The 12,394-nt window shown below is 45.9% G+C and overlaps 1 protein-coding gene across 1 annotated transcript in view; it reads left to right on the forward strand.

The window, feature by feature from the left end:
- The window catches only part of ITGAM (integrin subunit alpha M), a 45,798-nt gene that overhangs the window by 9,329 nt on the left and 24,075 nt on the right, over positions 1-12,394 (forward strand). The window contains exons 6-12 of the mRNA XM_032156027.2: positions 1,456-1,586; positions 2,345-2,490; positions 3,829-3,982; positions 6,016-6,166; positions 7,150-7,223; positions 7,402-7,531; positions 8,425-8,567. Coding sequence (XP_032011918.1) covers positions 1,456-1,586; positions 2,345-2,490; positions 3,829-3,982; positions 6,016-6,166; positions 7,150-7,223; positions 7,402-7,531; positions 8,425-8,567 — 929 coding nt within the window. The remainder of the gene's footprint in view (positions 1-1,455; positions 1,587-2,344; positions 2,491-3,828; positions 3,983-6,015; positions 6,167-7,149; positions 7,224-7,401; positions 7,532-8,424; positions 8,568-12,394) is intronic.

The raw sequence follows: 12,394 nt of genomic DNA on the forward strand, positions 1-12,394 counted from the left end.
GTCTCAGTCATAATTTTGCAAAGGTGGTTTCGGTAAGATTTATTTACAAAGAGGGGGGTTTATTTATAAAGGGAGTAATTATAAAGCTGTGACAGGCCTAATGGAGCCATCAGGGACTTTCCAAGCCCTGGGCAAGCAGGTCTGTTGCCACCCCTGGGTTTATGGGTTGAGGAGAGGGAGAGCTCACCAGGGTCTGGAGAGAGTCATGTGGAGCTGGCCTCCTTCTGAGGAACAGTTGGTCTTTTGTGAAGGACATAGCCGTCCCCAAGCAACCTCAATGGGAGAACACCCGGACCTCACTGCCCTCCTCCCTCCAGGCTTCTGTTGAGCCCCCTCATCTGCCAAATCCAATGGGAATCCGAGGGCAACAGAGTCCTGGTGATGGGGTCCCTGCAGGTTGACCTCCCAGGCCACAGAGCTGAATGGCGATGGGTAGAAAGTGGATTTGGGGATGGGGCAGAAGGCAGAGGAGCACATTCCACATCGCTTTATATGTGTGTGCCATTCCCTTTTCTAGAATCTACTCCTTTTGTATATCTGGCAAATCCTTCATTCCTTCCTTCCTTCCTTCCTTCCTTCCTTCCTTCCTCTCTCCCTCCCTCCTCTTTCTTTCCTTCTTTCCTTTCTTCCCTTCTTCTCCTTTCTTCCTTTCTTCTCCTTTCCCTTCCCTTCCCTTCCCTTCCCTTCCCTTCCCTTCCTTTCCCTTCCTTTCCCTTCCCTTCCCTTCCCTTCCCTTCCCTTCCCTTCCCTTTCCGTTCCTTTCCTTCCTTTTCTTCGAAGTCTTGCTCTGTGACCCAGGCTGGAGTGCAGTGGTGCGATCTCAGCTACTTTTTGTATTTTTAATAGAGATGGGATTTCACCATGTCGGCCAGGCTGGTCTCAAACTCCTGATCTCAAGTGATCCACTTGCCTCAGCCTCCCAAAGTGCTGGGATTATAGGTGTGAGCCACCTCGCCCAGCTGGGCAAATTATTTCCTGTTCCTCAAGATCCAGTCAAACATCACCACGTTCCCTGATTCCCTTGGGCAGAATTAACGAAAGTTTTCCATACCACTTTGTCCTTGTTTATTTACTTATTTATTTATTTTTTAGAGACAGGGTCTTTCTCTGTGGCCCAGGCTGGAGTGCAATGGCGTGATCATAGCTCACTGAAGCCTCAACCTTTTGGGCTGAAGTGATCCCCCACCCTCAGCCTCCTGAGGAGCTGGGACTACAGGCATGTGCCACCGTGCCTGGCTAATTTTTAACGTGTATATAGATATATATATATCTATCTATATACACGTTAAAAATTACATATATCATATATAATTTTTATATATATTTAACATATATATATTTTTTATAGAGACGGGGTCCTATATTCTCATTGTTCAACAGAGGGCTGACATGCAAAAAAACCCAAAACACCAAGTGTCAGATTACTTGATTCATACTCTTTTTCCCCTTCCCCAGGGTGTCCTCAAGAGGATAGTGACATCGCCTTCTTGATTGATGGCTCCGGTAGCATCAACCCAAATGACTTTCAGAAGATGAAGGAGTTTGTCTCAACTGTGATGGAGCAATTAAAAAAGTCCAAAACTTTGGTGAGGGCCCATGGGTAGGTTAGGGAAGAGCCCACACGGGGCTGGAAGATACATGGCAACTGGGCCACCGCGTTCTCCTCCCAGTTCAATTGCAGAGATTGCCAAATTGGCAATCGATTATGGTTTGCCTTCCTGAGTCTCTTTTCTGCTCTGTTGGATGCAGCCTCAGCATTCTTTCAGCCTTTTATAAAGCAGGCAGCTCTAATTGTTAAGGTTGGCATGGGAGATGAAGCCTACATGTCATTGTTGGCTGAGTTCTATTTTCGTTTTTATTTCTTATTTTTTTGAGACAGAATCTCACTTGCTTAGGCTGGAGTGCAGTGGCATGATCTCGGCTCACTGCAACCTCCGCCTCCTGGGTTCAAGCAATTCTCTTGCCTCAGCCTTCTGAGTAGTGGGGATTACAGGCACATGCCACCATGCCCGGCTAGTTTTTGTGTTTTTGGTAGAGACGGGGTTTCACCATTTTGGCCAGGCTAGTCTCGAACTCCTGACCTCAAGTGATCCACCCACCTCGGCTTCCCAAAGTGCTGGGATTACAGGTGTGAGCCACTGCTCCCGGCCGCTGGCCATGTTCTAGTATTGAGGAGAGATGGGAGCTGCTGGCAGCTCTCCGTCCTGGTGAGGCAGGGGATTAGGGGCAGCGCAGAGGAGGAATTTGGAGACTGGAGTGTTTAAGATCTTTGTGGAGCTTGCTGGGAGATGTCTGAGGGGTGGGGGTACCTTCTCTAGCATCACACCAGCCACCCCCTCCGCAGTTCTCTTTGATGCAGTACTCTGAGGAATTCTGGACTCACTTTACCTTCAAAGAGTTCCAGGCCAACCCTAACCCGAGATCACTGGTGAAGCCAATAATGCAGCTGTTTGGGCGGACACACACGGCCACGGGCATCCGCAAAGTGGTGTAAGTTTCCCCTTTTCACTTAGGATGGAGGGAGGAGGAGACACTTTCAGCTGGGCTTTGATGGATGAAGGGAGCTGGTCAGACAGGGGTGGTAGAGGATGCTTTCCCACCGGCAGAGGTGGGGAGGCTGTGCGTGGTGTGTTCATGAAAGGACACGTCGTGAGTGACAGGTGGGAGTGGAGTGGGGAAGTGAGGGAAAGGTGTCTGGAGGGAAGCTACAAGGATCAGCTCAGGCCAGGGAAGCAAGGGCAGCTTTACAGCCCGTGGTGAGATATCGCCATGTCTCATTTTGGGAAGTTCACTCTGATTTTGGGGTGTGTGTAGAGGCAAGGATGGGGTTGGGACAAAAGTACAAGAAGCACTGGAGAGTCCTAGAGGGGCTGGGGAGCTGGTGCAGTGCTCTGGGAGAGGTTTCCTGAAGGCCAATTAAGTTTATATATATATGTATATACATGTATTTATTTTTTGAGACGGAATCTCACTCCGTCACCCAGGCTGGAGTGCAGTGGCCTGATCTCGGCTCACTGCAACCTCCACCTCCCGGGTTCAAGCAATTCTCCTACCTCAGCCTCCTGAGTAGCTGGGATTACATGCGCCCCCCACCACCATCAGCTAATTTTTGTATTTTTAGTAGAGACGGGGTTTCACCATGTTGACCAGGCTGGTCTTGAGCTTCTGATCTCAGGTGATTCACCCGACTTGGCTTCCCATAGTGCTGGGATTACAGGTGTCAGCCATAAATATATATATTTTTAAAATTCAAAAGTAATAATACTCAGTTAAAAAACCCAAATTATGCGAACGTATAAAAACAAAAACCGTGAAGGTTTCCTTTCCCTTCCCTGCTGCTTTTCCAGATCTCGGGGCAGTTGCGTCTCAGTGCTACGTCTCGGGGAGACGGAGACCCTCCGAGGCCTTGCCTAGCTGTATCTGTGTCTGGGACTCTGCTGACATTTCCTTTCTGATGTTAATAGCATCTCTGGCTAGGTGCAGGGGCTTACACCGGTAATGTCAGCACTTTGGGAGGCCAAGGTGGGAGGATCACTTGAGGCCAGGAGTTCAAGACCAATTGACAACATAGTGAGACTCTATCTCTAAAAAGATGAAAAAATAAACCAGGTGTGGTGGTACCTGCCTGTAGTCCCAGCTACTCAGGAGGCTGAGGCAGGAGAATCGCTTGAGCCCAGGTGTTCAAGTCTGCAGTGAGCTATGATTGTGTCTCTGCACTCCAGCCTGGATAACAGAGTGAGTGTCTATTTCTTAAAAAAAAAAAAAAAAAAAAAAAATTAGTATGTCATCTACTTGCATTTGACTTTGTCCCTCCTGTTTCCCGCACAGACGAGAGCTGTTTAACATCACCCAGGGAGCCCGAAAGAATGCCTTTAAGATCCTAGTTGTCATCACAGATGGAGAAAAGTTTGGCGATCCCTTGGGATATGAAGATGTCATCCCTGAGGCAGACAGAGAAGGAGTCATTCGCTACGTCATTGGGGTATGGAATGCAGCTCTCAGGGTGATGCTTCTGTGGAGGGTTTCTATGTGGATCTATCCTCCCTTCAATTTGCAAATATTAATAAAATCAAAGTGACCTGAGAGCTAATGCTAGCTCATATACACCGTATCAGCTATCTGTTGCCACATCAATGCTGTATAATAAACTATCCCAAAATTCAGCAGCTTAAAATAATAAGTAAGCCTGTGGGTCAGCCGGCCAAGAGTGCTGGTCTCAGTGGCCTTCCTCACTGTCATTAGCTGCAGGTTGGCAGGCTGCTCTGCTGATCTTGGCCAGGCTCTCTCTGTTTCTGAGGGTTGCCAGCTATGTCATCTACTGGACCAGATGGCCTTGGGTAGAACCACTGGGGTGACTTGGCCCTTTGTCAACCTGGCTTTCATTCTCCAGGGCTAGGCTGGGCATGTCCTCATGGGGAAGGCAGGGGAGCAAGAGAACAGTGGAGATGTTGCAGGTGCTTTTTCATGTCTCTGCATCATGTTTGATAACATCCATGGGTGTCATGAGCGGTGCAAGGTTAGAGATAACCAGGTCCATGCAGGTTTGTGTCTTTCCGCAACATCTTTCGTTGATGCTATTTCAATCACAAATGCCACGAGCTGCATGGAATTCCCAAGGAGGCAGTTCTCCTTAGTGCATCCTGTTCCCTCAGACACTCTGGCTCAAGCCACCCACAAGTCAGTCAATATTGCAAACCATATATAATAGTATACTTAATCAATATGTAAAAGTTATAGGTTAAACATTCCACAGCAAACAAAGTAATATTTAACATCAGAAGAAAAAGAAAGAGGAGAAAAGATGAATGAAAAGGACTCCTGGTCTGAGCCCAAGGGTCCTGGTCCCGTTAGTCTTGCAAGGCAGAGTCTTTGATGCGGCGGAGCCCTTGGCAGCAAATGCCAGGTTGTCATCATGAGCGACTGCGAGGTATGAGTTCCAACGGCTGCTTTGAGCTGCTGAAGGCCTGATCTCTTCTAGTCACAGAGCCATCTGGTGAGAACAGACAGAGAAGAATGTGCTTGTTTGCATCCTAATCTGGTTGGATGTAGTCTTTATTTGTTTATTTTATTTATTTATATTTATTTATTTATTTATTTTGAAACTGAGTCTTGCTCTATCGCTCAGGCTGGAGTGCAGTGGCATGATCTTGGCTCACTGCAACCTCCACCTCCCGAGTTCAAGCAGTTCTTGTGCTTCAGCCTCCCGAGTAGCTGGGACTACAGGCATGCAACACCATGCCTGGCTAATTTTTTTTTTTGTATTGTTAGTAGAGATGGGGTTTCACCATGTTGGCCAGGTTGGTCTTGAACTCCTGACCTCAAGTGATCCGCCTGCCTTGGCCTTCCAAAGTGTGGGATTATAGGCATGAGCCACTGCACCTGGTCTATTTTAAAAATTTGTTTAAAACAACTTTATCCTTGTTGGCAAAGTGCCCTGTGAAATATAGAATGGAGCCTTTTTCTAATATGGGGTCAGTTATGTCAAGGGTGTTCTGTATACAATGGGCTAAAGCAAGACTCATGCCTGAGCCCAGAGGCGATGAAGGGGGCAGATGACTCCACCAAGAGCAGGCGGGCACAGCAGAGCGCTGGGGGAAAGGGCTTGGATACAAGAAGAGGCAAGGAGTCAGGATCATCAGTGTAATCAAACTACTACAGCACTTGCATGACACAGAAAGCGATATCACCATGGATACATGCCTTGGCACGTAGGACATACCTTCATATAAAGAAAAAGGCTCCCCTTCCTCTAGGGGGAGGTCAGCTCCACACCAGGAGACGTGGCACAGCAGATGGATCAGCAGCCGGGTTTCTGCTCCAACTTGCTTCCTTGGCACAGTGCCTTGTGCAGTGTACAACCTGCCCAACTATACCTGGTAACCCTGTCCCAGGGACCTTCTGATGCATTTCCTCACTTGATAAATAATGGTTCAGACTAGTTTCCTGCAGAGTTGTCTTTGCCAGATGATACTGCTAGCCTCAGACCATGATTTGGCCTCTGTTCCTTGGTAACAGGTGGGAGATGCCTTCCACAGTGTGAATTCCCGCCAAGAGCTTAATACCATCGCATCCAAGCCGCCTCGTGATCACGTGTTCCAGGTGAATAACTTCGAGGCTCTGAAGACCATTCAGAACCAGCTTCGAGAGAAGATCTTTGCGATCGAGGGTGAGTCAGGCATCTGTGCTCCCAGAGCAGCTCCAGAGGCAGCCCCCCACCCCAGAACACATAGTCCCCTCTAGAATCCAGACCTTCCTAACCCTTGGTATCCCCCAGCATCAACTCTCTCCACTTCCTTCAGCTCCCAGTCCCAGCCTCACTTCATCAATTCCTTTGAAGTCAAAGAATCCATACTTTTACCTGTAATTTTGCAAATCTTGGCTATAGGCTGGTAAATTGGAGTATGGGGGAGTCAAATCTCACCCAGTATTTTAACAAAAATTTGGATGTGTTGCCAGCAGTCATCTGTTTGGTTCTCTGTTGTATCCCAGTTGCCTAGAATAGTGCCTGGTACTCAGAAGGTGCTCAATAAATGTTTGTTGAATAAAAGGAATTTAGAAATTGGGGGATTTCATGTACAGTGTGGGTTTATGGCTTATCTTGAAAAGCTGGAAGATTAGACACCTTGAAGACCTTGAAGACCACATTCCCACTTGGTAGGAAGTGGCTGGAGGTGAATGGCTGCCACCCTTCTAAGAGGGACGTATGCTGTCCAGCTTGACACAGATCCCGCCGGAGTCTCCTTTTGTCTGTGGCCACCAGAGCATTTGGGTTTTCAGTACCTGTGCTAGGTTCTTCTGTTTTCTTTTCTTTTCTTTTTCTCTTTTTTTGAGACTGAGTCTCGCTCTATTGCCTAGGCTGGAGTGCAGTGGTGCAATCTTGGCTCACTGCAACCTCTGCCTCCCAGGTTCAAGTGATTCTCCTTCCTCAGCCTCCCGAGTAGGTGGGATTACAGGTGCATACCACCACGCCCAGCTAATTTTTGTAGTTTTAGTAGAGACGGGGTTTCACCATGTTCGCCAGACTGGTCTCTAACTCCTGACCTCAAGTGATCTGCCCATCTCAGCCTCCCAAAATGTTGGGATTACAGGCGTGAGCCACCGTGCCCGGCCTTCTGCTTTCTTTAATGTAGAAAGTTTTCTTCTTCACAGGTACTCAGACAGGAAGTAGCAGCTCCTTTGAGCATGAGATGTCTCAGGAAGGCTTCAGCACTGCCATCACCTCTGTAAGTGGCCCTTCATTAAATTGCGGGGGTGGGGCAGGGGGTAGCAAGAAGAAGAGATAGGAGAGATGTGGGGGTTTGGGGACTCTTCTCTGTGATAGGTACTTGGGAAGTAGCTCTGTGAGGGGCAGCGGTGATCCCTTCTTCCTTCCTCATCAACACTGTTCTACCCCTTTCCCAGAACGGCCTCTTGCTGAGCACTGTGGGGAGCTATGACTGGGCTGGTGGAGCCTTTCTATATACATCAAAGGAGAAAAGCACCTTCATCAACATGACCAGAGTGGATTCAGACATGAATGATGCTTACTTGGGTAAGTGGGGAGGGCAAGGGTTACTCTAAGAAGGGGTCAGGATTTGGCATAAGTCAACCAGCGTAGATGTCTGAGTCTTTCATAGGCTCTTGGGATAGCTTTAAAGACCGAAACTTCAATTTTTTTTTTTTTTTTGAGGTGGAGTTTCTTTCTTGTCGCCCAGGCTGTAGTGCAATGGCACAATCTCGGCTCACTACAACCTCTGCCTCCTGTGCTCAAGCGATTCTCCTACCTCAGCCTCCCGAGTAGCTGGTATTACAAGAAAGCACCACAACCCCTGGCAAATTTTTTTTTTTTTTTTTGAGATGGGGTTTCACTCTTGTTGCCCAGGCTGGAGTGTAATAATGTGATCTTGGCTCACCACAACCTCCGTCTCCCAGGTTCAAGCGATTCTCCTGCCTCAGCCTCCTGAGTAGCTGGAATTACAGGCATGTGCCGCCACGCCCGGCTAATTTTGTATTTTTAGTAGAGGTGGGATTTCTCCATGTCGGTTAGGCTGGTCGCGAACTCCCAACCTCAGGTGATCCACCTGGCTCGGCCTCCCAAAGTGCTGGGATTACAGGCATGAGCCACCGTGCCCGGTCTTTTTTTGTATTTTTAGTAGAGACCGGGTTTCACCATGTTGGCCAGGCTGGTCTGGAGCTCCTGACCTCACGTGATCCACCTGCCTCAGACTCCCAAAATGCGGGGATTACAGGTGTGAGCCACCGCACCTGGCCAGAAACTTCTAAATTGAATTGTAATTATGTTCATAAAGATAAATATATCATAGGGATCAGTTAACCCAACACAGCAAGCGTGGGGCTGCCCCAGTGCCCCTACTCAAGGGGTGGGTCTGCATGGCAGAGGAGGGGGCAGGGAATGCACTTCACCTCTCAGACCCCCACCTTCAGGTTATGCTGCCGCCATCGTCTTGCGGAACCAGGTGCAAAGCCTGGTTCTGGGGGCACCTCGATATCAGCACATCGGCCTGGTGGCGATGTTCAGGCAGAACGCTGGCATGTGGGAGCCCAACGCTAATGTCAAGGGCACCCAGGTGAGTGCGGTTTGTGGAGCATGTTTGTGCAAACAAAGGCACCCTGGGGGCTTAGAGATCCCAGGAGGGGCATTCAGATGACATGCACGGCCCTCTTGTAAAGGAGCCTTTGGGGGCTGTGAGCTGGGGAGTTGTGGGATCAGCTTAGCATTTGAGAATGCTATGTCCTCAGCTTTTTAACAATGATAAATAACAATGCTTGCCTGTACAGAGCTCTCTATGGGTCTTTCTTTACTCAGAGCTGGTATTCAACCCGTATATAACCAAGATAGCCATGTTAGTTAATAAAATATTGAAATAAGCACCCATGCACTCTGGTGCTTCCCCAGTCTCTGTGGGCTTCCCCATGATCCAGCAACTATGAGGTCGGGCAGGACACTTCACAGACCCTCTAGGATCTGCTCCAGCCATGCCCCTGCTCAGTACCTGTGCAGCCCCAGCTGTTCATTATTTTGAATATCACCCCTGCAAAAGCAGCATTGTCACATATTATGTGGGAACTAGTGAGTGAGGCAAAACTCTCTAGTCAAAATCATTCTTGCAAATTCCTGAAATAGGACTGCACCCATGATATGGTGCCTGCAGTTCTTTATTTTATTTTTATTTTTATTTTATTATACTTTAAGTTCTAGGGTACATGTGCACAACGTGCAGGTTTGTTGCATATGTATACATGTGCCATGTTGGTGTGCTGCACCCATTAACTTGTCATTTACATTAGGTATATCTGCTAATGCTATCCCTCCCCCCTCCCTCCAACCCACGACGGGCACTGGTGTGTGATGTTCCCTACCCTGTGTCCAAGTGTTCTCATTGTTCAATTCCCACCTATGAATGAGAACATGTGGTGTTTGGTTTTCTGTCCTTGCAACAGTTTGCTCAGAATGATGGTTTCCAGCTTCATCCATGTCCCTACAAAGGACATGAACTCATCATTTTTTATGGCTGCGTAGTATTCCATGGTGTATATGTGCCACATTTTCTTAATCCAGTCTATCATTGATGGACATTTGGGTTGGTTCCAAGTCTTTGCTATTGTGATAGTGCTGCAATAAACATATGTGTGCATGTGCCTTTATAGCAGCATGATTTATAATCCTTTGGGTATATACTCAGTAATGGGATGGCTGGGTCAAATGGTATTTCTAGTTCTAGGTCCTTGAGGAATCGCCACACTGTCTTCCACAATGGTTGAACTAGTTTATAGTCCCACCAACAGTGTAAAAGTGTTCCTATTTCTCCACATCCTCTCCAGCACCTGTTGTTTCCTGACTTTTTAATGATCACCATTCTAAGTGGTGTGAGATGGTATCTCATTGTGGTTTTGATTTGCATTTCTCTGATGGCCAGTCATGATAAGCATTTTTTCATGTGTCTGTTGGCTGCATAAATGTCTTCTTTTGAGAAGTGTCTGTTCATATCCTTTGCCCACTTTTTGATGGGGTTGTTTGATTTTTTCTTGTAAATTTATTTAAGTTCTTTGTAGATTCTGGATATTAGCCCTTTGTCAGATGGGTAGATTGTAAAAATTTTCTCCCATTCTGTAGGTTGCCTGTTCACTCTGATGGTAGTTTCTTTTGCTGTGCAGAAGCTCTTTAGTTTAATTAGATCCCATTTGTCAATTTTGGCTTTTGTTGCCATTGCTTTTGGTGTTTTAGTCGTGAAGTCCTTGCCCATGCCTATGTCCTGAATGGTATTGCCTAGGTTTCCTTCTAGGGTTTTTATGGTTTTAGGTCTAATATTTAAGTCTTTAATCCATCTCGAATTAATTTTTTAATAAGGTGTAAGGAAGGGATCCAGTTTCAGCTTTCGACATATGGCTGGCCAGTTTTTCCAGCACCATTTATTAAATAGGGAATCCTCTTCCCATTTCTTGTTTTTGTCAGGTTTGTCAAAGATCAGATTGTTGTAGATGTTTTGTATTATTTCTGAGGGCTCTGTTCTGTTCCATTGGTCTATATTTCTGTTTTGGTACCAGTACCATGCTGTTTTGGTTACTGTAGCCTTGTAATATAGTTTGAAGTCAGGTAGCATGATGCCTCCAGCTTTGTTCTTTTGGCTTAGGATTGTCTTGGCAATGCAGGCTCTTTTTTGGTTCCATATGAACTTTAAAGTAATTTTTTCCAATTCTGTGAAGAAAGTCATTGGTAGCTGGATGGGGATGGCATTGAATCTATAAATTACCTTGGTCAGTATGGCCATTTTCATGACATTTATTCTTCCTATCCATGAGCATGGAATGTTCTTCCATTTGTTTGTGTCCTCTTTTATTTCACTGAGCAGTGGTTTGTAGTTCTCCTTGAAGAGGTCTTTCACATCCCTTGTAAGTTAGATTCCTAGGTATTTTATTCTCTTTGAGGCAATTGTGAATGGGAGTTCACTCATGATTTAGCTCTCTGTTTGTCTGTTATTGGTGTATAGGAATGCTTGTGATTTTTGCACACTGATTTTGTATCCTGAGACTTTGCTGAAGTTGCTTATCAGCTTAAGGAAATTTTGGGTTGAGACAATGGGGTTTTCTAGATATACAATCATGTCATCTGCAAACAGGGACAATTTGACTTCCTCTTTTCCTAACTGAATACCCTTTGTTTCTTTCTCCTGCCTGATTGCCCTGGCCAGAACTTCCAACACTGTGTTGAATAGGAGTGGTGAGAGAGGGCATCCCTGTCTTGTGCCAGTTTTCAAAGGGAATGCTTCCAGTTTTTGCCCATTCAGTATGATATTGGCTGTGGGTTTGTCATAAACAGCTCTTATTATTTTGAGATACATACCATCAATACCTAGTTTATTGAGAGTTTTCAGCATGAAGGGCTGTTGAATTTTGTTAAAGGCCTTTTCTGCATCTATTGAGATAATCATGTGGTTTTTGTCTTTGGTTCTGTTTATATGATGGATTATGTTTATTGATTTTCGTATGTTGAATCAGCCTTGCATCCCAGGGATGAAGCCCACTTGATCATGCTGGGTAAGCTTTTTGATGTGCTGCTGGATTCAGTTTGCCAGTATTTTACTGAGGATTTTTGCATCGATGTTCATCAGGGATATTGGTCTGAAATTCTCTTTTTTTTGTTGTGTCTCTGCCAGGCTTTGGTATCAAGATGATGCTGGCCTCAAAAAATGAGTTAGGGAGGATTCCCTCTTTTTCTATTGATTTGAATAGCTCAGAAGGAATGTTGCCAGCTCTCCTTGTACCTCTGGTAGAATTCAGCTGTGAATCCGTCTGGTCCTGGACTTTTTTTGGTTGATAGGCTATTAATTATTGCCTCAATTTCAGAGCCTGTTATTGGTCTATTCAGGGATTCAACTTCTTCCTGGTTTAGTCTTGGGAGAGTGTATGTGTCGAGGAATTTATCCATTTCTTCTAGATTTTCTAGTTTATTTGCGTAGAGGTGTTTATAGTATTCTCTGATGATAGTTTGTATTTCTGTGGGATTGGTGGTGATATCCCCCTTATCATTTGGTATTGCATCTATTTGATTCTTCTCTCTTTTCTTCTTTATCAGTCTTGCTAGCGATCTATCAATTTTGTTGATCTTTTCAAAAAACCAGCTCCTGGATTCATTAATTTTTTGAAGGGTTTTTTGTGTCTCCGTTTCCTTCAGTTCTGCTCTGATCTTAGTTATTTCTTGCCTTCTGCTAGCCTTTGAATGTGTTTGCACTTGCTTCTCTAGTTCTTTTAATCGTGATGTTAGGGTGTCAATTTTAGATCTTTCGTGCTTTCTCTTGTGGGCATTTAGTGCTATAAATTTCCCTCTACACACTGCTTTAAATGTGTCTCAGAGATTCTGGTATGTTGTGTCTTTGTTCTCGTTGGTTTCAAAGAA

Source organism: Hylobates moloch, unplaced genomic scaffold (genome assembly GCF_009828535.3).
Source record: "Hylobates moloch isolate HMO894 unplaced genomic scaffold, HMol_V3 SCAFFOLD_6, whole genome shotgun sequence".
In the NCBI taxonomy this organism is placed as follows: Eukaryota; Metazoa; Chordata; class Mammalia; order Primates; family Hylobatidae; genus Hylobates; species Hylobates moloch.